A 26098-nucleotide genomic window follows, 5' to 3' on the forward strand; every position below is an offset into this window, starting at 1 on the left:
AATTAGGCCTATAGATTTGATAAACACAATTGATAAAACATTAAGCTGCTTTAAATGACTTTTTTTTGTATTTTAGAGTGAAATGGAGGGGCTGCCGAAAATAAGCAATGCTTGTGTATGAGGCCAGCCCCAAAACTTAGTTTCAATACCTTATTTTACACACATGTATAAATATAACTTCGTAATAGTAACAACAATAATAGTAATAATTATCGATTTACACTTTGCAAAGTAAATCAGAACTGAATGCGACATTATGCGTCGGACGCTCTTGGCATAATGTCGCAATCTGCGATCGACCCCAAACTGGTTTACTAGTCAAAACAAGATTATTATTGATTTTCATAATCAGTTACATATTCAGTGCCAAGCCTGGGAACGCATGCTTATTGTCATTCAATTATTTAAAAAGAATAGTACAGACGACATTACAAATAAGGACATAATATTTAACAACAATCATTCGTGACAATTTCAACGTCTAAGCTTTCCCCGCTATGTTCTCTATGTTTTTCCCCGCCCCCTAACCTTCTCTGTCTCTCCACCTCTCTTATGTCTACTCTTCCTCCTTTTTGCATCGGTAAACCTGGCCAAACTTTAGATATGAAAAAACCAGCCAGACAAAAAGGAATGTTATAAAATGATGAATGATAATAGTGCAGTTTCATTTTGCTCCTGATAAATTGAATGAAAAAATATCTGTCGTTTGATTTCTTTTTAAAAAACGTTCACGGTACACCTCCAACGAATTCGTAAATAGCATTGTTAGGCCGATGGAGACATAATGATGATGAAATGCCTAACCGTGACATGCACTTCTTATTTAATGTATGTACATGCGGGGGCTTTGTGGTAAATAACACACGCACGGGACACAACACAACCCTAATTCAGAAGAATTTGCTATGACCCATGTCAGCAAATAAAAACTGAAGAAGGCCAGGGCCGAAAGCTTTACAACATAGTGTATACTTTGCTTCATCCTTGATTCTACTCTACTCTTCACACACACATATATATATATATATATATATATATGTAGTCAGAACCAAGCGGGAACCTTTCATATATATATATGTAGTCAGAACGAAGCGGGAACCTTTTGACGCAGCATGGACCGGTTCTGCGCGCAGTATAAACTTAGTGGGAACATCGGACATGCAACGTAAACTTCACAATGACGTGGCGCGGACATAGCACGCACGTGAAACTTTTCACATCTTTCGAGAGAATCAAACCGAAGTTGGCGCCACGTCCAAGGGTTTCCTCTGAACTTCAAGAACGCATCGGGAACTTTATCTGGTGCATGTAAAGGGGGTATAACACGTAAGCACCCGGGATGGGAACTGAATCAGGAAATACACTGTCATATCATCCGGTTTATCCCCAGCGAAGTTAGATCAAAAGAACTGATATTGTACTCGATCGATTCGACGGCCGCACCCCGGTTGAAGCCTAACTGAACTATTTTCCCCAAGCTTTTCCCCGGGATCATATGGGTCATTTTTTGGCGACAACTTGTTTAGGGGCCAAAATGTGTAAATAAAGCCCGCGAAAAAAAAACTCGTTTAGGGGTGTTTGGAAATAATTTGGCCACGCGTGTGTACAGCAATACACTTGACTGCCCCCCCCCCCCCGGGAAAATTACTTTTTCCCTTGGGGCTCCGCCCCTCGGGAAAGATAGTAATACCAGTCCAACCTCGGATAAACAATTCCCGCTATATTATCATAGGCATTTTTGCACTGTTCACCTAGAAAATATCACAGTTCACAGCTATACGCATATTCTTTTGTTCGCATGTTTCTTTGGAATATCACAACTTAAAAGCAATCAGTCATGGTTATGATTTCGTTGCTGCATTTTTATAATTATCATTTATTTAGAAAAATGAAAATTACACAAAGAAAACGTACGATTCAAGTATCAAAGAATGAACAATATGAATAGAAATTGACCTCTGAAATGCAGAATAACTGTGGCAATACGCCTTCTGATCCACTTCCAGTGGTTATAAACATATGTGATCAGAGTTGTTTTATACAGTGCGTCCCACAAAATACAAACCGAGATTTAGCGATGATTTATCATAACTTAATCATGAATGCAATAGACAAAAATGACCTATCATTGTAAAGCTAATGTCGTCCAACATAGAACATTTCTCATTCTCGCATGAAATGAGTAAAACTCATTTCAAGGAATGATACCAAAAAGCCATTTGACGGGGGGGGGGGGGTGGTATCTGAATTTCAAAAAGAAAATCACATGCCTAAAAAGTTCAATATCTGCTCTTTATTTTGATGCCTCAATGAGAGAGAATGGTAAAGAAATAACAAAGTTCTGTTCCTTCGAAATAATGTTTGTATTGCCATCATTTCCTTAAACAAACGTCATTTTACCAATTTCCCAGCACGGTAGTAAACAAAAGACTTTATGCATGGCTGATCGTCAACAAAACGGAGTAAAACCTCTTCATTTTATGAAACTGTTTAAATTCAAGCCTTATTTCAAACAAACAATCTTTGTTATTCCTTGACCATTTTCTGTAATTGAGGTATTAAATTAAAGTGCAGCTTCTGAACGTTAAAAATGTAATTTTCGTTTTGAAACTCATATACAGCCCGCCAAATGATTTTTTGGTTTCCTTTATTCAAGTTGTTTTTGCTCACTCATGCGTGAATATGAAATCTTCTTTGTTAAACCAGATGAAAGAAGGGGCTCTAAGCTTTACAATGATAGGTCATTTGTCTATTGTATTTATGATTAAGTTATGATAAATCATCGCGAAATCTCGGTTTCGTTTTTTTTTTTTGGGACGCACTGTATTGCGCCATTGTATGATGTGCTATCGCGCCGCCTTGTGACACTAGCTAGCTAGTTCATTGCAAAAATATTATTCTCGTCACTTTCGGCGCCGTGTTGTGAAAGACAATACTTCTTCAATAAATGGTAGGCCCAAATATAATTATTGTGATCGTTGTGCTATCCTTGTTGTCGTAGTATCATGTCCAGTATGAGTCGTTTCTTTGAAGACAAAGATGTTGCTATCAACTATCTACAATATCGACCACATTATTCCACGGAGGTTGCTGAAATAATCGTAAACTACCTCGCTGATTATGTGAGTGCAGTTAATTTTGGCTAAAGGTACTATAACTGTTATAGGGTAGTATTTTCTCCCACGCACATTGCGTTCCAGCGAAGAGGAAGTTCAAAGTCAAGAGCATTCATGCCGGCCAGCAGTGGCGTAAATACGGGGGGCATGGGGGGGGGGCACGTGCCCCCCCCCCCCCCCAATCGGCTGGCCAAAAAAAAAAACGGGGAAGAGGAGAAAAAGAGGGAGAAAGGAAGAGAAACGTAGTGGGAATGAAGAAATTATTGTTCATTATAATGTTATGTTATAATTATGTTATGTTATAATATATAAGAAACATTATTTCATAAGTTTATTTTGGTCAGGCCTAGATGTCTTCATTGTTCCCGGTACTCGCATTGTCTGTTTAACGTTTTTAAGTCAATATACACCAAATATATTTCCTCGCACTTCGACTTATTATAGTTTTATGTAGTGACATATGGTTCATTTTCATGACTACTTAAATTGATTGCCCCATTTTATGGTGTTGATATAAAACATTTCCTGTCCGTGCTTACGTTCGCACTAGTAGATTGGTGAGATATGTCTGCTTTTCATGAATTCCTAAAAATCAGTCCTTAAAATGTCCCTTTTTCTGATCTGAATATCAAAAATTTTCAGCTCGCGCTTCGCGCTCGCATCATTTGGTTAGTGAAATACGTATTGTATGGTCTTAGTGAATTCTTACAAACAGGCCTTAGAATGCCTCTCTTCAGGTCTGAATATCCTAAATTTTCAGCTCGCGCTTCGCGCTCGCAATATTTGATGAGTGAGATGCGTAGTATCATGATTACAATGACTACAAAAAGTGCTTCATGTGTTTAGATGTAGCAAAATCAGCAAGCGCTTTGCACTCGCATTAGATGACTATGGTGAGATATGTATACTCTTAATGGATTCCTAAAATATAGTCCTTAACATGTCCTTGTTTGGGGTCAATATTTACAAAAATTTCAGCTCGCGCTTCGCGCTCGCATTGTTTGTTTAGCGAGACAGGTATGTATCATGATTACAAAAAATTACTTATAATGTCCCTTTTTGGTCTGCATATCAAAAATTTTAAGCTCGCCGACATTAAGTAATAAAGGAGATGGGAAACCAGTTACAGTAATAACACTTTTACTAACCCGACTTAGGGGCAAACCTCATTTACAGTGCGCGGCCATCGTAAGGGCCGATAAGACATCATCCCTCGCAGAAGGCGACATTTCACAAGACACATCAAATACAATAACATATTGGCGCAACCACTTTTCTATATCTTTCAATAGGAATTAAGTCGACCTCCAACCAATTGGCTTAGGGGATAATTACTTTCTAAACAACAAAATCAATTCACTCCTTAAAAAGGTAAAACAAAACTATATCTGTAAGTTCTGTGGATTCCGGAAAACATACCACTAGACCTGCAAGGAAGGTATCACATATTAATCAAAGTAAGTTAAGAGATCAGTATCATTACAAAGCATTGGCCATTCCCATGGTTACTACATGAAACTGATTAAAAAGCATTATGTAACTTTAGCATTTATACAACAAGCGTAAATAAATAAATAACCAACATCTTATCTACCCTTCTATCTGTAGGCAATACACATAAATACATAACCAACATCTCAACTACCCTTCTACCTGTGGGCAAAACACATACCAATAGTCCATCAACAGGACCTATATCAAACCAACTAAAAAGGGGGAAACAATAATAGCCGTCAATACATCTCCATGTATGCTAACAAGGCTAAAAGCTGTAAAACAGTCAAATTCATGTAGCAACATCAATATTGTCAACACACGCTATACAACAGTCGGTTAAAGCAGAACTAAGGATAAAAGCTAAAAAGGCATCACTAGATAAATGCATCCATAAACACAATTATTGTGGATACTGCAAATGCTACAAAACTAAAAGGGCATAGCAATACACAATACATTCATAAGTACAATCATTGTGAACACTTATGAGCCCATGCACCAATAGATACATAAATGTGCAAATACTGAAAAATGTAAAATGCAACTTACATTTTTTTTGTTTCTGATGCGAAATAGAATGCAAATGAATAACATCACTGCCTTGCATACTGAAGACAAACAATCCTATCACAGTAAGCACATAAACAATCTAATGATACATTTTCCAACTGTAAAAACATGTAAAAATACCGGCCCACAAATCCTGCTCAGCAAAAGGCAGTCCTCGTACATACTAGTAATAGCAAACACTAAACAGAATGTAAACAAATAGGCGAAGGGTCACATAAAGCAAATAAAAACTGGGGTAGGTAAAAAAAAAAAAAAACATGAAAGTGTACAAATTGTTCCAGTAATAAGAAATTGGTGAAGGTACAATGGGCACTATCCAGCCTCCACAGCTCAGCTATGAAAAGCGCAATGTCTAAAGGCGAACCAACAAAACATGCCAAACTAAGAGCAGATTACCAGACTACCACAAACTATGGAAAGTGACAGATGTATTTATGAATTGCCAAAAGATTGCTAACCTAAAATAGCTGATAAAAAGGGGCATTCAGGCTCCCACTATACATCCTGATACTAATATCTCAACGTTTAATAAAAACCAGTATAACATAAATACATGTAATTAAAAAAAAACAATTATAAATATCGGGTTACCAACTCACCTTGCACTGAGATGGAAATTACCCAAATAAACATGTAATCAATCATTTGTAGTCATAAATAATTTATACGTAAAAGGGAACAATTTATGTAACACCTAAAAAACTGTATGGTACCCAATATATCCAAAGGGATACAATTTATTTAGCAATAATCAAAACAATAATAATATGGTCCACTGGTACATTATATACAAATATCAGCAATGGCTGAAATTATACGAATCAAAAACATGCACAAATCACATCACAAAAAAGGCAAAAGGACAAAAGTGTAACAGGAAAAAAAAGAAAACAGAGAAGACTGGAGTATATACTGTCCATATCAGTATGATGAGCATAAGGGTACCAGTTCATATACTGTCATGAATGAGTCCTCTGTATTTAAGTCCATAGATATGTGTCACTCACAGAATACGATGGAACATTAAACAAAGTCTTTGCCCATCGACGTTCCTGAAAGGGTCTCTTGAAGAAGGGTCATATCAGTCGGCAATCTAGTAAGGGGTCCTGCGTGATTTAAATTCAATATCCGGAGGACGACCTGGGGGGAGTCTAATGTGTTCTCCAACAGGGTGACATGGCCGACTCTGTGAAGTCATCATGAGGGCAAAAGTGAAGGGCACAACGGTGTCTGGCCACCTGAACTGATGATCCAACATCTTGCAGCACCAGGGATCACTGGTAGGACCTGAAGCATCACCAGGGATATCACCAGGAGAATCCGGGGGTCGACCAGGAGGGTCATTGATACGTAGGATACAAGGATGAAGAGCCATATGATGATGCTTGGCGACGGTGATGTTGTGCATGAGAGCACAAGAACCCTTGACCACAGGAGTTGAAAGAGGAAGGGTATTCAGGTGGCACCAACTGTCATCATACAATGTAGGATCCAATGAGATACAGAAACATCAGATGAGTCATGGACTGCACAGTTTATACGGTATAAAGAGTCATGATCAGGAGCCGATGGCTGTTGAGGTGTTATAAGCTCACTGGTGGGCTCCACGGCTATAGGATGTCGGTCTGAGTCAACAACAGGTTCGATGTCTCTAACGACTTCACTTGTAGATGACTGGTCTGCAACAGCAGGATGGGCTCGTTCACAATTACAGGAGTCCGGAGTTGAAACAAGGTAAGATTGGTCAACGCCATCGGACGTAGAGTCTGGTAAGCCAGCAGCAAGCGCATCGGATAGAGGGATGGCCGAAGGACCGTACGGATACGACGGTCCATCACCGAATGATACTGCGCGCTTAGCCGGGCGGATAAACACGTCATGCAATTCCATGAATGGAATTCCAGCCTGTACAGCAACATCCAAAGACTCTACCACTAATCCTTCGAAGAGAAACTGTCTGTTGTCCCTTGTGAATGTGAGACAGGTCTCACCTACAATCGCAAGAGGGGAGGAATTGTCAGTAGGTTGAACTGATAGGGAAGTGGCGGTTATCTCGGCCCCAATGTCTTGGACCACAGAACGTTGAATCAAATTCTCCGCAGAACCACAGACAATGCTCACACGGACACACCGGTCACCATGGAACAGTTCCACGAAGGGAGTCACGGGGGCCTGATTAGGCACAACGAATGAACTAGCCACAGACCTATGTGGCGTACTGTGAGGACCTTGGACCTCATCCGACTCTGATGATCGTCCATTGCACCAGTGAGGGTCTCCCTGAATCGCTGACTCTGACTTCGAGTCATCAAAGCAACCAAGATGTAAACTAGGATCTATGGAGGAACGATCCACGGCATACGATGAACAGTCAACATATTCAGTAGGAATACAGCCTGGAACATGATCACAACCAGGGTCATGATCAACAATCAACTCATCGCAGGTAGAGAAATTACGTAATACAAGAACCCCACAACGGCTACAAACAGAAGAACCCAATGTGATTGAGCATGGATTGAGTTAGCAACAGGTGACTCAATAAATGTCGAGAAAATGTCAGCTAAACACTATTATAGTTTGTTCGTGGATAAATACAAAGAAGAACCCGTTTGTTTACATTTTTGGCAAGACCGTTTAGACTTATCAAACGAATTTAATTGGAGTAAAGTATTTCAATTCAAATTTCAGCAAATTAATGACAATAAAATAAAACAATTCAATTTCAAACTTTTTCACAGAATATTGCCCAGTAAAGACAATTTATGCAAATGGGGAATTTCGAATGATAATTTATGTCGTACTTGCAATTGCAAGGAAACTATATGTCATTTTTTATTGACATGCAAAAAAGTCAGGATATTTTGGAAAATAGTTTCGTGTCTTATTCGGAATATTTTTGACCTTGCTATTGACATTAATGAAAAAACGATTATTATAGGATATGATATAGGCAACCGAAAAACAAAACTCGTCAATTTCATCCTTAATTATGCCCAATATACTGTATATAAGAATTATGTCAAAGAATGTAATGATAAAAAGAAACATGTGTTACATGGAAACTATCTATTGAAAGATTTGAAAGCAGAAATAAGATTTCACATAAGTTTGAAGTATAATCAGAAAAGATTTAATGAAAATGAGTTGCAAAAGATGCGTTTTTACTTTGAGTGAATACACTACCAGTCACGGTTTTTGGGGTTCGCTGTTGGCTGGCCTGTTGGAGCCGGAGAACAATGGATTCAGTCCACTGAATCTATTGTTCTCTGGTTCTCGACGGGTGACAGCGGGCCGAGGAATTGTGACTGGTGGTGTAAGTAACATATTTTACTGTATTTGTTGTACTTTTTGTAAAATATTGTTGTGTGATACGATATGAATTTTGTTGATGTAAAAACTTGTATCTTTTGATATTTTTATGGACAATAAAGTACCTCAATTGAGGATAAATAGAAAAAAAAAAACTCATCGCAGGTATCACTACAAGTCTGGAAATTGGTGTAGCCGAGAATGCTAGCGGCCTTGCGAGCTCGAGGAATCATGCGCCTTTCATGGTCAGGCAAGAATGGACAGTCACCAATATGGTGGCGGTAACCATGCCGACTAGCATTAAGACAAAGTGGGCACACAACTTGGTTTACGTTAGGCCTATGATGAACTAAGGCGGGCTTAGGACTAGTCTGAATCGATGTAGGTGTAATGCTATAACTATTGGTATCCTGGATATGTTCAGGACTCGACATATACTGATAGTAAGGTACATCACACCGGGCATCACACTTGTGGTTATCGTTTACGTCATAATAGGCAGATCTATCATACATCTCTTTACTAGACCTACTACCGATATCATCTCTCAATTCATGATCATCATACACGGCTTGATGATCGTTAAGCTTATGGCTTAAGTGTACATGTAAAACTCTAATCGGATTCTGAGGATATGATTGGCTATGTAGATCTAGGCATGACTTTTGTCTGGAATCATCCAACTTATAAGTAACTTGATCACAATGAAAACTGTCATAATCTTCTGGTTCACTCTCATCAACATAATCATCTTCTGGGTCATTCTCATGATCATCTTCTGATTCATTCTCAACCTCATAGACATAATCATCTTCCGATTCTGGTTCATTCTCCTCATCATAATCTTGTTCATTCTCATCACCATAATCATCTTCTGGTTCATTTTCCACTTCATAATCATCGTCTGGTTTATTCTCATTCACACAATTATGACCATTAGGACTGGCCCCGTCACCGACAGGTTCAACATTATCCACCCAATGAAATCTACTCATTTTACTATGTCTAACTCTAATTTCTTGATTTACTGTGTAATTTCTTGATTTACTGATTGTGTAATTACTTGATTTACTAATTGCATGACTAGAAATGTTTTGAATCTCTGACAGAAAAGTACAAGAACCAACTCGACTGGGGCGGCCTCGCTCTCGGGCCTGGGGGCGAGGTCTTGACCTCGGTGAGGGAACAGCCATTCAAAGGACTGTATGTGGGACTACGGCACTGAGGAAGTAAAAAATTGTTACACCGTGACCTATCACGACACATTTTTGCCGACCAACTGGTTGCTCGGATAGCATGAATCCCATCGGTGAGCGGAGCAGGCAAGGTTCAAATCCCAGCTGTCACCACGACATTAAGTAATAAAGGAGATGGGAAACCAGTTACAGTAATAACACTTTTACTAACCCGACTTAGGGGCAAACCTCATTTACAGTGCGCGGCCATCGTAAGGTGTGTGTGTGAGGGTGTGTGTGTGTGTGTATTTGAGTTTTGTCAGACGTGTATCAATCAGATATGATTATTTACGTCTGGGACCGACCTTTAACGTCACCATCCGAAAGACGTGACCAGGGCTCGAACCGCGAACCTCTGCATCAATTTGTAACTTCCCCGCATAGCTTGGATTACAGGCGCACGCCACAACGCCCAAGGTTTGTTGTTGTTGTTGAATATGATGGCGCTCTTCAATCTCTCCAGATTATACGCGCCAGTCACTTTCGTAAGTAGGACGTCGTCGGCAAAGGAGATCCATACGACGTATACTGATAGTAAGGTACATCACACCGGGCATCACACTTGTGGTTATCGTTTACGTCAAGGGCCGATAAGACATCATCCCTCGCAGAGGGCGACATTTCACAAGACACATCAAATACAATAACATATTGGCGCGCGCTTCGCGCTCGCATTATTTGAGCAGTGACATACATATCCGTTTAATGGCACTGTCTTTAAAATGTCCCTATTAGGTCAGTATATCTGGCAACTGAGCGCGCTTCGCGCGCTCACTAAGTGACTCAAATATTTTGCTGGTGCCCCCCCAATGCCGTGACTCACGGTACGCCACTGCCGGCCAGTACTGTGACAATGTGCATATCAAAAATGTAATGAGGTTTTTTTTTGTCTGATATTCAGCCATGATACGAATAAATGGAATGAATTTTGCCTTATTTAAGGGAAACTACTTTTCTTTCATGTTGTTCTTGGGTGTCAACAGTCGCATGTAAATTCATATGAAAAAAGGGCACAGATTCGACTTTTTTCAAAATTTTGGTAAACTGGGAACTGATCAAACGTGAATCCTGCCTCACAAACTCGGGCTTGATATCAAAACAAGTCCTCATGACTATGCTTAATGTGACAATTTTCCGGGGGCATAACAGGGGTTGGTGGCCGGGGGGGTGGACAAGAGCCCAAAATTTATTGTCATATCATGATGTGAACAGGATTTTTGTATGATTGTACGCCATTATTAGCACGAAGCTTTATGCAGGAGTAGCACGATGAGTAAAACAAAAGTGAGCGGGCACATGCAGCATGGTGCGTGTGGCAAAAGTTTCTTATAAAAAATCGTTAAGTGAGCGAAGCGAGCGAGAAACGTTTTCACCTTTTCATTACAGTCTTACTTAGTGATAGATTTCTACATGATATTCAGAAAATAACATTATATATTACAGTTTTTTCTCTTTTTTCTTGGACTTAGAGATTTTAGAGGTTATGCCCCCACCCCTTCCAATATTGTATGACAGTACTATGAGGATGGGGTCCCTGGCTGAGATTCAGCCATTTTAATCTTTAAAGATGGCCATTTTTAATCATGATTGTGCGCGAGTGTTAGTGTACGTAGCAGTAGCGTGATAGGGAAAGTAAAATAGAGCGGGAACAAGGCATGGATCAGTGTGGTGCGTGTCGAAAATAGTTATAAATAAAGCTGCCGAGTGGGCCAAGCAATCAAATTAAAAAAAATCACTTTTTCATGAAAATCTAACTTTGTTATATATTTGATATGATATTCAGAAAACAACATAACATCTGACACTCTCTTCCATTCCTTCTCTTTCTACTCTCTTTTTTGGTTCTTGGTTGAAGTATTTTTGGGGTCATGGTCCCAAATGCCAGTCAATGCGGGTGGGTCTGGGGCTCCGTAACGGAACCCCTCGAGATTCAGCCATTTTAAACCCTAAAGATGGCCTCTATTTTAAATCAAATCACGGATATAGGTTATACACAAAATATCACTTCACGAAGTGGAGTAATAAACCACTTTCCTTTATTTCTTTCCTTTATTTCTTTCCTTTCTTCCTTCCTTCCATCCTTCCTTCATTTCTTTCTTTATTTCCATATTTCTAAGAAAAAAGAAAAAAAGAAAGAAAGAAAGAAAAAGAAAGAAAGACAGAAAGAAAGAAAGTACGAAAAAAGGAAGAAAGAAAGAAAGAAAGGACGAAAAAAGAAAGAAAGAAAGAAAGAAAGAAAGAAAGAAAGAAAGAAAAGGGAATAGTAAAAAAGAAGGAAAAGAATGGAGAAAAGAGAGGGGAAATTAGCGAGAAATCGAAAGAAAGGGGAGAGGAAAAAATAGATGGAAAAGGAAACATATGACATCGAAAAAAAATTTATCTTGCTACCACATACGAAACTGGAATTTCTTTTGATTTTGTTGGAGACAACATGTATAACCTTAGGGATCGCGGGCCCATCGCCCCCCCCCCCACCCATTTAAGGAGGAGGAGGCGAAGAAGTAGACACACAAAAAAAGAATGAGAAGATAAGATGAATGACTATTTTCAAAATATTCAAAACGAAATGACATGATCCAATATGGCTTTGTAACTTTTGGAATCCAAACTGCATAACTATTTGCTTATTTTCCGTCAAGTTCAAGTATCGTCCGTAATGCTGCATAACGATGATTATAAAAGAGGAATAAACATGTTTACCAGATACGTATCCACACCATCAATTACATTATATTTTCGTTTCTTTCTTCATAATAATGTTGTTCTGATGACCCCTACCCCCACCATTCGACCATTATAAGCTACAAGGTCCCCAACTTATTGTTAACCCAATACTTAGAATCGATGTTATGATTATGAGTATGATATAATTTTCAGCATCATAGATAATTATAATCGATATGGGCCTAATTATAATAATTATATTTTAGTAGAATAACTCTCGAGTGACTGAGCGACCATCTCGTAATCGGTAGTCCTTCACGGAGTGGTTTTGCGCCCGCCACCAGCCCTACCCCGGCTCTAAGCCTACGGATCCTGGCGACATATAATTAACTGATGCATGTTGTATTTATTTAAAAGCATGACCATATTTGGTAATGTTAGATCAAATAAATCATAATGAATAATTTCTTTGATCTAAAATGGACATAAGACCAAGTGTGAATTAGACCAAACGATCATTAGACCATATGACAATTAGCCGAAATGAAAATTAGACCAATTGACGATTAGCCCAACTGGTCAATAGACCCGAGTTTGGCTAATAGACTAAGTGGGCATTAGACCAATTGGATATTAGACCAAGTGGAAATTAGACTAAATGGAAATTAGACCAAGTGGAAATTAGACCAAATGGCCATTAGACCAAATGACAATTAGACGAAATGAAAATTAGACTACGTGGAAATTAGCCGAAGTGGAAATTAGACCAAATGATGTTAGACTACTTGGTAATTAGACTAAATGGTTTTAGCCCAACTGCTCACTGCTCACAATATTATATATTATAATGTTGGATATTAGAGTAACGTGGGAATTAGACGAATTGGATATTAGACGAACTGGTTGTAGACGGAATGGTTTCAGACTATGTGAAGTTGGACGAACTGATAAGTAGACCAAGTGGTATTAGACCATCCGATAATTCACCTTGTCTACATTCAACACTCGGCATGAAAAAGTGTATTTCGTGGTGGAGTTCACTAACTTTTGAGCACAACTGTACTACCTACCATTTTCACGATTATACCTCTGGCTCTAATGATACATAACATTTTAATTTTGAAAAACAAAAGAGTGTTACTTTCGATATTTTCACAGAGAAAGAAGCCATTTGAGACTGCCCTTGATATTGGCTGTGGGTCTGGCCAATTAACACGGTCCTTGTCACCTTACTTCAATGATGTATTGGGAGTTGACATTAGTCCTGCGCAGATAGGTGTTGCAAAGACAGCTCAAAACCCCCAGAATGTGTCTTTCAGGTAATTTTACATTTCGGGCCTATATTATTTTGTCGGAGTTCGATGGTTAATGCTGTCTTTATTTTTTGCATATTTACACCAGTATTTTGGGTAACTTTAATCATAATCACGTTTGCCTGCTGATAGTTATCAACACGGTAATTTACATTTGTCAAACATTTATTAATGAAACAGAAAAATCTTGTTAGGCATTTAGGCATGGATTATCACCTAGTATACACTCTTTGAAAGGCTTGGTTGGAGACTGTCAAAGTATATACAAAATAGTCTCATCAAATGACAAAGGCAACAAATTTCATATTTCTTTTTAAGTGTTGGCAAAGCAGAAGATTTACCTGTTGCCGACTCTTCATTGGATCTTATCACATCGGCCAGTGCGAGCCATTACTTTGACTGGTCAATGTTCCCCAAGGAGGTTAATCGCGTCCTTAAACCTAACGGATGTCTTGCTGTCTTAGGATTTCACCATCTTTACATCGACCATCCAAATGAAGCGATAAGGAAGAAACTGGATGATTGTGTTGAGTCATATTTCGACTATGTAAGTTTGTTACACAATTTTGTTATTGCCATGTAAGTTCATTAAAGATTACACAGGTAAATAGCACTTTAAGATCAAGTAAAACAAATAATTATACATAGCTACACAATATGGGCTTGTTACAAAAGGTCGTGTAAGTTGCGCGTAACTTTCGGGTAAATTTATATGGGCAGCGGGTAGGGCCGAAATTAAACGGCCGGGAAAGTGGAACGTAAGCTATAGCCAGCCGGCCAAGTTTTCTATGGTTTTGTATTAAGAACTAACACAAAAATGATGGAACAGATGATATGATTCAGGGTAAGATCAGGGCTTTTTTTAAATACTTGTTTTGAATTTATAAATTATTTGTATGAATTCAAGACGGCACAATGATTTTTCCAAATTCCCCCTCTCCCCGAAAAAATCATAACTTTCGAACTGGTTAGTTTAAATTTGACATTCTAAATTTCACATTGTACGTTTGTGTATGCAAAAGTGCGGCGTCAGGATTTTTCGGGGGAGGGGCAATACGACCAAAAGGGGTGTTGTTTTGTTCCAGTTGAATAACAGGAATTATATAGAGAAACACGATGCATTTTACATCTTGATAAAGCCTAGTCTTTATTCTTTCTTCCTTTCTCTTTATTTTTCATCATTTTCTTCTGTTATTTTTTTCACTACTTAATGAGGCATCCCCCATTTACGTGTGTATGGTCGTGTATTCTAATGCTGTCTTCCTATCTGCCTATGCGCAGTGCAATGGGTTTGTAAAAGTGACGATGAGATCTACATGCTTTACCCGCGGTCCTGCTACGGCAAATTTTGGTATAGATTGCATAATCTTTATCACTTGTGCAATTTCTCGATAGCTTTGTTCTTTGAAAGACGAGACAACATTTACCGGCTATTAGCTAGCTTACATTCCTCTAAACCGGTCGTTTAATTTTGGCCCTTACGACTGCCCATATAATTCTACAAGAAACTTCTTACAAACATAAAGTGCTAATTTAGCAATTACAGTGCTTGTATAGTGACTGCACGACGAGTGCTGATTTTCTCGTTCAAATTTAAACTAGAAAATCAGCACTCGTAGTGCAGTCACTATACAAGCACTGTAAGTGCTGAATTAGCACTTCATTTTCACAGTGTAAGCGCAACTTGCACCTTAACAAGGCATTTATTACAAGCCAAAGACCAAAGTACGCGACGGCGTTTTTTTTTTTTTTTTTCTAATGCGAAAGCCCATTTAATTTATTGCAATTGCTATGATAAAATTTTCTTTCACATGATTGCTACGGAACTAAATACCTTTTTATTACGGTCACATTCACATAAATATGTCTGTTTAACATGCAGTTATTTCATTTATACTTTTCATTTAAAATTCTATGTGGTCGTAATTTCTTTATATTCAATATTATTTGTTATTGATTAAATTACACATCAGCCGCATTAAACGTTTTATTTCAAGTGTAAAAAACATCAGCGTAATGAGCCAAAATTTTCAAAGGAGTCCAATAAAAAAGATGACCTATGTAATAGAAAAATGAAATTTTGAAATATTTTGACATAATGTTCCAAAAATACTGTTACACTCTTTATTCCTTCTTATTCTTTCCTTTACTCATTTTTTTTCTTGGTTGCGATTTTTTTTGGGGGGCATGGTTTCCAAGTCCCCTCTCCCATCTGTATGCACATGGTGTGAAATGATTATAATTTATGCGAAATTACAGTTTTAGTATTCGGTTTGTACCTATATTCTGTACAGGAGAACAATGTACGCTTGAAGGACTATTCACCAATCCAGTATCAACATACAAAAGAAGGATACAGAACTTTACAAGTTCCGTTTGATGACCAAAAATGGTAATTAAAGGGCTAAATATAGTTTTATTTGAACAGATGACATGTAATCAGAGAAAACACTGAAAATTTCATCAAAATCGGACAAGGATTAACAAAGTTATTTTAAAGTTTTGCGTTATTTCAGCGAAACAGATGCATGTCTTCATGAATATGCAATGAGCAAGCTGATGATGTCAATGTCCCACTTATATTCTTTCGAATTTTATTGTATGAAATTATATATATTGAAATTTGTCCAACAAGAATGAAAAAATGGAATGACTATCGATTTAATATAAATAATTATGAGACATATATCATACACATGATAGACTTATGGAGGAAAGTATGAAAAGATATGATTGCACACAATGAAGCTTTTTAAAGAGTAAAAGGGGCATGACATCATCAGCCCACCTATTATTCATGACAGCGTACATATAACTGTTTTCACAAAATATTATTAAACTATTATTGAACAAAATTCAATTACTTTGTTATATTTTTACCCTATTTATATACTGTAGATATTATTATTTGGAGCATGGAGTTCTTTAAATAGAAACATTGGATGCATTTCCAAACTAGGGTTATGAAAAGTATGCTTTTTATAGTCTGCTATCGTCATGTTTACTGGACTATTAATGCACTGTTTACCTGGTTCATAAAATTTAGAACCACGCAAATAATACATTGATTCAATCATGTCAAATGGGGGCCAATAATACATTCATGATGTCACATTTTGCCTTCCCCCCCCCCTCCCATTTGGACTGTGGAGGTTTTTCATCATGCTCTACCGAATTATGGTATCATAAATTTGCTAAAATGCAAAAAAATAAGGTGGTTTTTATTTGTGACGTCGGTTTTACACTTCGGTATCCTATGTCGCAGCGATGCTACAACCGGCAGGTCGCATAGTGGGATAATTTTCGCTCAACGACGCACGACAGATTAAGAAACATCGAAAATGTACTTCATGAACAACCAAGAAGTCTTTGTCGAAAATTGATTAAATAAAAATCTGTTTCCTTCTGGACAAACGACATATTTACAATTTTCCGTCAGCTCGGACGAAACTACTACCTCCCAGCTGTCACGTGATGGTAATTTTTAATACATTTGCTATGTCCTTGAATTCGTCGTGAGTCACGGAGCTAAAACTCTCTATTGCGACGCTGCGACATATATACCGTTTGCAACCATAGCCAGGGGCGGATCCAGCTTCCGCCAATGGAGGGGGCAAAAAAAAATTCACCCATATTTTGCTCGATCGGCCGCTCAGAGATGATTTTGGTTTGTTTCTATGAAGGCGTAGTCGTGACAGTCACTTCTTAGCTTTATTTATAAATGTGTACTACGCTCATGAGTCCTATATTTAAATAGTGCGAGCTATGGTCTTTGCGTTTTATCTCGTCCACGAAATGACACATTTTCTATCATCACAGCCTTAATATTTCACCTTTTTTTTCAAATTTGGGTTAGGTTGAAAGACGGAAGTTCTCCACTTTCGTTTCATATAAATTAATTGTGTTTAGTTATAGCATAGAGCTATAGCTCCATGGTTATAGGAAACCCACCAAATAGATGGTTTCAAAAATTTTAAAACTTCAATTGCGTTTTACTCGAAACAAGAGTTTTTGTATCCGCGCGCACTTGTGTCACTTCGTGGAATGAGCGACGATTTATTAGACTCCATATTTTAAAGCCATCTTGGATTTTTCAACGTATTTGACACCTGACTGTCCTTTCAACTTGACCCAATGTATTACTTGACCCTTTAATCTCTCATGTAGACACCAAAATCATATCCCCAAGGTGCATTTCTAATGAACTATGTCCACTTTAAAGTAACAACTGTCAATTAAGACCCCATAGTGGAAGCCATCTTGGATTCTTTTTTAAACATACCAGATCACTAGCTGTTCTTGTAACTTGCCACAGTGAATTGATTGACCTTTAAACCATGATTTACACACCAAACTCCCCCAGACAGATATTGAACAAACTTTGTTCATTTATAAGTAACATGAGACAACTTTTACTCCATTTTTGGAAGCCATCTTGGATTTTTTTACATACCAGGTCACTGACTGTCATTGCAACTTGTCCTAATGTATTATTTGGCCCTTGAAACCATGGTTTAGACACCAAATATCTAACAGGCGGATACTTGGAAGTATCAGCAGTCATTTTAAAAGCAATATGGAAGCCATATTGGATTTTGTGACATACCAGACCATTGACTCTCCGTATAACTTGTCCTAATGTACTGGTTGGCCCTTGAAAACAGTGGTTTAGACACCAAAATCACATCTCCCTGACCGATATGAAATGAGTTATGTACGTTTTAAATATCAGCAGCCAATTTAGAATCAATTTTGGCAGCCATCTTGGATTTTTGGACATACCAGACCACTGACTGTCCATGTAACGTTTCCTATTTTTTTCTTCATCACTTTATTCAGTATTCAAAATGGAACAAAGGAACATAGGTGTACGCATAATAAAAAAAGAAAAAATTAGGGGTTATATTTCAAAGAAATTTACAAACACATAACCTTAAATTCAACTGCACTTTGTAATGTGAGTATAAGTACAAAGTTCAATAATGTTGAATGGCAAGACATGGCAGCATGAATATAAAATGGGAAACACAGAGATAAGAAATTAATTGACCCTTGAAACCATTTAGACATCGAAATCGCATCTCCCAGGCCGATAGGAAATGAGCTATGTCCGCTTTAAGTATTAGCAGCCATTTCGGAATCAATTTTTGGAAGCCATCGTGGAATTTTGGACATACCAGACCACTGACTTTCCTTATTACTTGTCCCAATGTATTATTTGACCCATTTAACCATGGTCCAGACACAAAAATCATATTCCTGGATATTGAGCAAACTATGTCGGATTTTGTTTAAGTAGCAACAGCGATTTTAGACTCCGTTTAAAAAAAACATACTGGACCACTGACAGTCCTTGTAACTTGTCCCAGTATATTTTGACCACTGACACCACGGTCTAGACACCAAAATCATAACTCCCAGGTGGATATGAAGTGAGCTTTGCCCATTTTAAGTATCAACAGCCATTTTAAACTCCATTTTTGAAGCCATCTTGGATTTTTGGACCCACTTTACCACTGACTGTCCTTGTAACTTGAATAGAAACCAATATAAAGCCACTTACTTAAGTAATAGATGAATTATGGATTTTTAGCCTACGGCAGCCATTTTTGGCTAGGGTGGACAATGAGTGAGTTGTATCCATTTAGTGAAAGGCGGCCATCTTCGACGCCATCTTAAAAATAACCACTTTCCCAGACCTGCAGACGGGGATTTTGGTAGATGTTTAGTATGTAATTCCTGGGGTCAAATAGTACCAAAAACTGTTGAAAAACCATTCCAATTTGTTCCGGGTAAGGGTATTTTTGGTCGTCTATTGACTCGTCTGTTTTACTGTCTACTGGCAGCGACCCCCCCCCCCCCCCTCATGGGATGATCGCACTTTGCATATCGTATGATCATCCAACAGCCCTAAAACCAACAGCTAGTCGCCAAGGAATGTTCTATTTGAAAACCACAAAAAGTAATTCGGATTTCATAAAGTAAAAAAAAATAAGGAAAAGGTTACGACCCTTGTTTCGTGGCACTGGGAAGCGGGGGTGTTAGGGGTGCTGAACCATCCCTCCCCTTCCCCCAATTTTTCTTGAACTGGAAATTCGGATATTATATGCTACAATGTATATCTTGGTTTCATTCAGCAAATTAACACACAGGCGAGAGTAAAATTAGATTAAAAATAACCAGATGCAAGAGTTTTTTGCAGTCAGTAGGCAGATGCTCAACAAATAGCTTCTTTTATCCAAGTGATATTCATGACTATAGAGGTTTTGCATATTTATTGAGCTGGGTGCGAACCAAAACACCTCTTTTCATTCGGCCATTGCTACTCTAAATTTATATAAGATTTCATAATTCTGATATCATTGTAAAGAAGAAAAATCATACTTTTAGGTCATGTGCTTGGATTTATTAAAACATTTTGTAATGTAGGTGAAACTTTTAATCTAAAACATGGTTCAAACTAAATATTTTCACCTGACAAAAGTTTTGTTTTTACACTTTATTTTTGTTCGAGCCCAAATGATTTTTAAATCATGATAAAGCCTAATATGTATGCTTTAAAATGACATAGGTTTCAAAATAAGAATAAGTCACACTTTTCATTGGCCAAGTAGTAGCTTGAAAACAAGAATACTGCACTCTAATTGGTCAAAGAGACTACATACCCACTCAAATTCCAACCGTTCCAACACTGTCCCACTCCATGGTCACACTCACCTTGTGGTAATTTCTTCAAATTTCCCGCGCCTGTTGTTTTGTGAACCTTATCCAGCCAATCAGAACTCTGAATTTCATGCTACTCGAAAATTTCAGAAATCTCGTATTGGGGGGAAAAGTGTGATCTTGACCCGATTTATAGGTGCCACATATTAAGACTGACATTGTGAGAAAGTACAGAATTTCAGCTTTATGGTGATATATATATCATTGAGGCTCAAGATAATTTTTTTGCACAATTTGCAAAAGAAAACAGGGGAAGAAAATTCAGTTTTAAAGCACATTTTCAGGCCAGAAATTCTCTTCTATATCAAAATATTGTATGACTAATATGAAAGAGTAACATTTACTCTATCTGATCGTGCAGTGATATTTGATTTGACTTGAGGTTAAAGTAGGTAATGAACCTCGAGATTTTGCAGGAAGGAGGATTCAGCCACGGGATGATATGGATGAATATGACCTATTTGCTATAGTACAGGGACCAGGGACCGCCCGGGGGGGGGGGGCACTTCCATTGAAGAGTGGATACCAGGCGCGACCACGCGTAAAAAGGGAAAGAGTGGGCAAGTACGTTACGTATAGGCCTATGTAACGTTATAAGGGTGTCAAAAACGATGTTTAAAATACTGAAAAAGGAGGATATGTTTTCAATACTTGTAGTGTTTCACAAGCTAAATACTTGTTAAGAGATGCATTTTCATAATCTGGAAAAGCCTTGCTTCCCTTGTTTAGGGTGCTTTTCGAAACCGCATGGTCGTGCCCGGTATCCACTCATCATTGGAAGTGGTCCCCCGGAATTCGAATCTAATCTCCCATTCCTGGGGAAAGTAAAGCATAATGCCCATTACATTGTGTGCTAGAGGCATATCGGTTGTGAAGGAGTTAACAAAAGATAAAACACCGCACGTATACTTGCTGTGTACATAATCAACGCATGCGAAATGGTTTCGGCTGGAGAGGTGATTTGACCCATGGAATCAATTGCCAGAGATCTACCAATAATCCACATTAAATGCAATATCGATTCGATGGACTGTAATGATCTATATCTAAGCCTTGATTCAGTAACTTTTTCCTCACTCAATATGTACTCGATTTGTTTGAAAAACCACTTTCTTATCCATGTCATGATCTATTTTAGGTCCTGCATTTCGAATATCTCCAGCCATCAGTCGTAATGTACATGCATGTATGGTGCGGGTGTCGCGGGAAAGAATTTTGCACACGAAAAGCAGATCTGTAGGGCCTGTAACCCCCCTGTAACACAAAGCTTAGCATTGATTGTAGAGCAGTTTTCTACGTTTGATTATATTGACTATAATGTACAATCAATCTTAAAAATCAAGTGTGTGATTAAGCGTTAACTTTTGTGTTAGGGGACCCTAATATTAGCGTCCGTGAGGATTGCGAAAGGTGGCAAATATTACACAAAGTGCGCATCTCAAGTTAGAGTGAACTCCCCAAATTACCTTATTTTATCCTTATTCTTTAAAGCTCTTCTTTATATTCTTTTACATTTAACTTTAAGTGGGTTATTGTTGATCAACTTTGACAGGCTATTTAACATATTTGTTTAATACTTTTATTCTATCAACAGCAACAATGTTACTGTTTATTTCTTCTTATGTTTTATCTTTCAGTGTTAACGTAGACTTGCGATATGATATTTCGATTACGGATTTTATTGAGTGTACTAAAACTTATGCCGCTGCTGTCCAGCTCATGAAGGACAACCCAGGAACTTCATATTTTACTGACTTTAAACACAGGTAAGTGAGCTAATCCGGCAGAACTGCGGGAGCTGCAGGTATTTTTTATGGAGGGGGATGGAGGCAGAACGACGCATTTTTTTCCAATTCTTACAATGGGAAAAGTGTCATTTCGATATCATTGTGAAAGTTATTTTTTGTGTGAGGAAAAACGTAAGGTAAAAATGAAATAACGAATATCTTAATTAAACAAATTCCAAATGAGTACCTGTAACGCTCAGCGTTGCAGGAGCAATATTTTGTATCACATGAGTTTGATAACACAATAATGGGGGGGGGGTGTTTCACAAAGATTTAGGTTATGACCTATAATAATTCTAGAGTCGCACCTTCATGCCGACGCCTTCACGATATGAAACGCGCAATCTTATCGATCAATACGCAGTCCTCTACGCTTTTGGCATGATCTGACCAATTCGGTGATGTCTTTTATATCGCATGCATCTAGGCATTTAAGAATGACTCTTAAGTCATACTTAGCTCTTTGTGAAACATCCCCCCCCCCAGCAGATCTCTCTCTCTCTTTACAGTATCATGTCCATTCTTGGCGCCGAAGAACCCGATGTCACAATGGTGAAGTCTCGAATGCCTGTCTTTGTGAGACTCGCGAGAAAACCTGGCAAACATTAATTAAACAACTCAATTTGAAAATGAGTGCAAGCTCTAACTTCCAGCCGTCGAGGCCAACGACACTTTAATTAATTATGATATGTGTTCACCATGTGCACCTTTATAAAATGGCGGCAGTCATGTTTGCCTGAAACGCAGTGCATCGTGGGATTTTTCAAATTTTACCATCTTTTCAAGTTCACGTTACACAAATTAATGTCGGGACTTGTCATGTTTCTACGGTTTGTCAAATTTTCCTAAAATATCTTAAGAAAATTCATTTAAAAGCAACGTTTTTTATATATTCTTTTCCCTGTTCAATTGATACAGCAGAACAAAATAAAAAGTAAACATTTTACGAGCGTCCAGCGGGGGCTGCGATCCTGGGGGCCGGGGGCACAGTGCCCCCCCCCCCCCCCCATACACACACACTTTTTGAAGCACTGAAAAAGGGCCTTTTCTATGCAAGAAAAATGCCCAAAAACGAATGTGTACAGTGCATGTCCTTTTCATCGAAAGAGGTGTTTCCATAAGTGCTCTTTCTCGTATACGTGCCAATGTTTTTTTATGCTCCCTCATTGGCGTGTTCTGTGCCCTTTTTACATGAGAAGGACCCATTTAATGTATTAGCAAGTGCCCCTTTGCCTTCTTATAGGTGTCCTTTCTCGTATCAGTGCCCCCTTTTACCCGAGAAAAATGCCCCTTATACGAACGTGTCCTGTGGTCGCTTCGCTCCTTCACTTCGGATTTTTTTTCCAAAAATGTATACGCATGCTGCCCCCAGCGAAAATGTCTGCAGACGGCCATTTGTAAGCTAGTGCCCTTATTGAAAAAAATGATGCCCTTTTTCCCCAGTGCCTCCACTTTCAACTTCGCTCCGCCGCCTCTGGCGTCCAGTAAAAACGTTTAGACTTGAAAATAGATGTTTGAGATAAAGATTTGGCATTGGCTAGTCCGTTTCATTTTTATCTAAGACAAACGAGGTAAACTACAGAGAGTTCCTTTTCAAAGTATTGGACAATATTTTAAACCTGAATTATAAGTTGTATACAATGAAGGTCATTATTTCACCTTTATGTTCTTTCTGTATTGGAGAAAGTGAAACGATCGAACATTCCAAGTTCAAATACATTTTTTTTTTAATCAGTTCGGATAGAACTTAATATGTTTGACTTCTCATTGCTAACAGTAAAAAAAGTGTAATCCCTGGATTATTGTAAAAAAATCCTAATTTTTAAATAATTTTTTATTGCAAAAAAAATCGATCTATACTAGAAGATGTAAATCACTTACACCAATAATTTGTTATTGTATTGATTAATTTACTAGGTCATATAAAATGGAAAAGTTTATAGCAATTCGAAATATAAAAAAGATTGTCCACGTACGCAGGTGACGGGACGCGAAAATATTTTCCCACCGCCGCAGTTCCGGACCTCAATATCAATATCAGGACTTGCGTCTTCGGAATAAATTTGTGTACAAAACAAATGGAGAGTTGTCAACAAAATCAGCCATATTTGATGCACGTTTGCCAATTTGAGGATCCCCATAGAAAGTACAACAAGACTTTTCAAACGTCCATAACTTGCTTATTTCATAACCGATTTTGATGAAAATTGTTTTAAATTGTTCCTCTCATTTTACTCTTTCCAATAAGATTAATTTTCTCTTGGATTTTGGTTTCCTTTAATCGGCTAGCCTATAGGCTAGCCATAGCCTAGCCTAGCAATTCGTCTTGTCATTAATGGCAATTTGATAAGGGATTAAGAATTGGATCTAGATATATTCAAATTCAAATTCAAATTTATTTATTTCACTTCCATCAATTGTACATACATGAATTGTATACCATATATAAACATAAATTTTTGCATACGTTGCAAAAAAAAAATAAAATAATAATGATACATATGTTAACAGTTAGACAATTTGGGCAACACATTGTAGGTTTTAAATAAGTGTACTATTTTTCAATAGAAATTAAATTAAGATGGAAATGGAGGGACCCACTAAAAAGCAATGATTGTACAATGTGGGCCCCTCAAAACATAGATAACACAACAAATAACAAAATAGCAAAGTATAAATACAGATAATCAAATGAGAAAAAAATAAATAACTGAGAGGGAAATACTTACAAAATAAATACAAAGTTATCAAAAATATACAGTTAGATAAAGGACAAAACAACCCGTCCTAAAAATATCTACCCTTCCCCACCCCACCCCCTAGCCCCCCCCCCCCCAAAAAAAAAAAAAGAGAAGGAAAAAACGAAAAAAAAAAGGGGGGGAGAATGCCCTGAGAAGATGGATGGGTGTTGCTGTATGTAGATCGAACACATGCCGTCGTGGACTCAAGCAAACTGGATTCAATGATGTGTATAAAAGGAGAAAAAGTATATAAAATAACCTGGAAAGAATATAATGCACGAAAAATGTGATTGATGTCGTAGACAAATAACCGGTAGGAAGGCGGATAAGCGGACAGGAGAGGAGAAAATAGAGGAGAGGATAGACACAATAATGTATGAGGTTCAATAATGAGCACATCGGAGAAGGACTTGTGTCAGATTTTTTTAAATAAAAAAAGGATAATAATTATTTTATGTTTTAATTGTAGTCTTTAAAGTAATAATGATGACTTGACAGAGATGATGAATTAAACTTATATAGATCTAAGCCAAGTTAGGCCTATAAGAGTACCGGCAATTCTGCAATTTGGGGGTGCTGATTCATTCATGGCAACATGAACGACCACAATTTTGTAAAGATTAAGTCCACGCGCAGTCCTACTCTTATTCTGAAGATGCAAGTTATGTATATTCATATTGGGGTCCGGAACTGCGGTGGGAAAAATAATTTCGCTTTTGTGACATGGCCTTGTGGTTATCCCCACTGTTATGTAATTTCTTATAACATGTATTTTTTCAACTGTACTGAATTGAATGTATCTTGAAGTGACCAATAAAACATAATTTAAATAGAAATGCCACATTTGAGTTGTTACTTGTTTGTTGCTTTGAATCACTTTTCAGCAAAAAGATTGTGATATTGAATGAAAGCATGCTTGCCAACAACGATGAACGAAAAAGCCCGGCGAAAAAGCGGAACGACCGAGCAGTAGGCCTACTAGGCCTAGATAGAATGGGGCATTGGGAATACTGAACTTTATTTCGTTTCCGGACTAATGTACAGTCGGACTAACGAACCTTATTTCGTTTTCGGGCCAATGAACCTTCGGACTAACGAACCATCGGATTTACGAACATTCGGAATAACGAACACATCCTG

General features: G+C 37.9%; 1 protein-coding gene across 1 annotated transcript; it reads left to right on the forward strand.

Annotated features, from left to right (window-relative positions):
- Positions 1-8245: 8245 nt before the first annotated feature.
- Positions 8246-25053, forward strand: LOC129277414 (putative methyltransferase DDB_G0268948). The gene is made up of 6 exons (XM_064110668.1): positions 8246-8499; positions 13553-13713; positions 14026-14254; positions 16002-16099; positions 22068-22196; positions 22727-25053. The coding sequence occupies exons 1-6, from the start codon at positions 8320-8322 to the stop codon at positions 22824-22826; spliced, it is 897 nt and encodes a 298-aa protein (XP_063966738.1). The 5' UTR covers positions 8246-8319; the 3' UTR covers positions 22827-25053.
- The last annotated feature ends 1045 nt before the right edge of the window (positions 25054-26098 follow it).

Source organism: Lytechinus pictus, chromosome 15 (genome assembly GCF_037042905.1).
Source record: "Lytechinus pictus isolate F3 Inbred chromosome 15, Lp3.0, whole genome shotgun sequence".
NCBI lineage: Eukaryota > Metazoa > Echinodermata > Echinoidea > Temnopleuroida > Toxopneustidae > Lytechinus > Lytechinus pictus.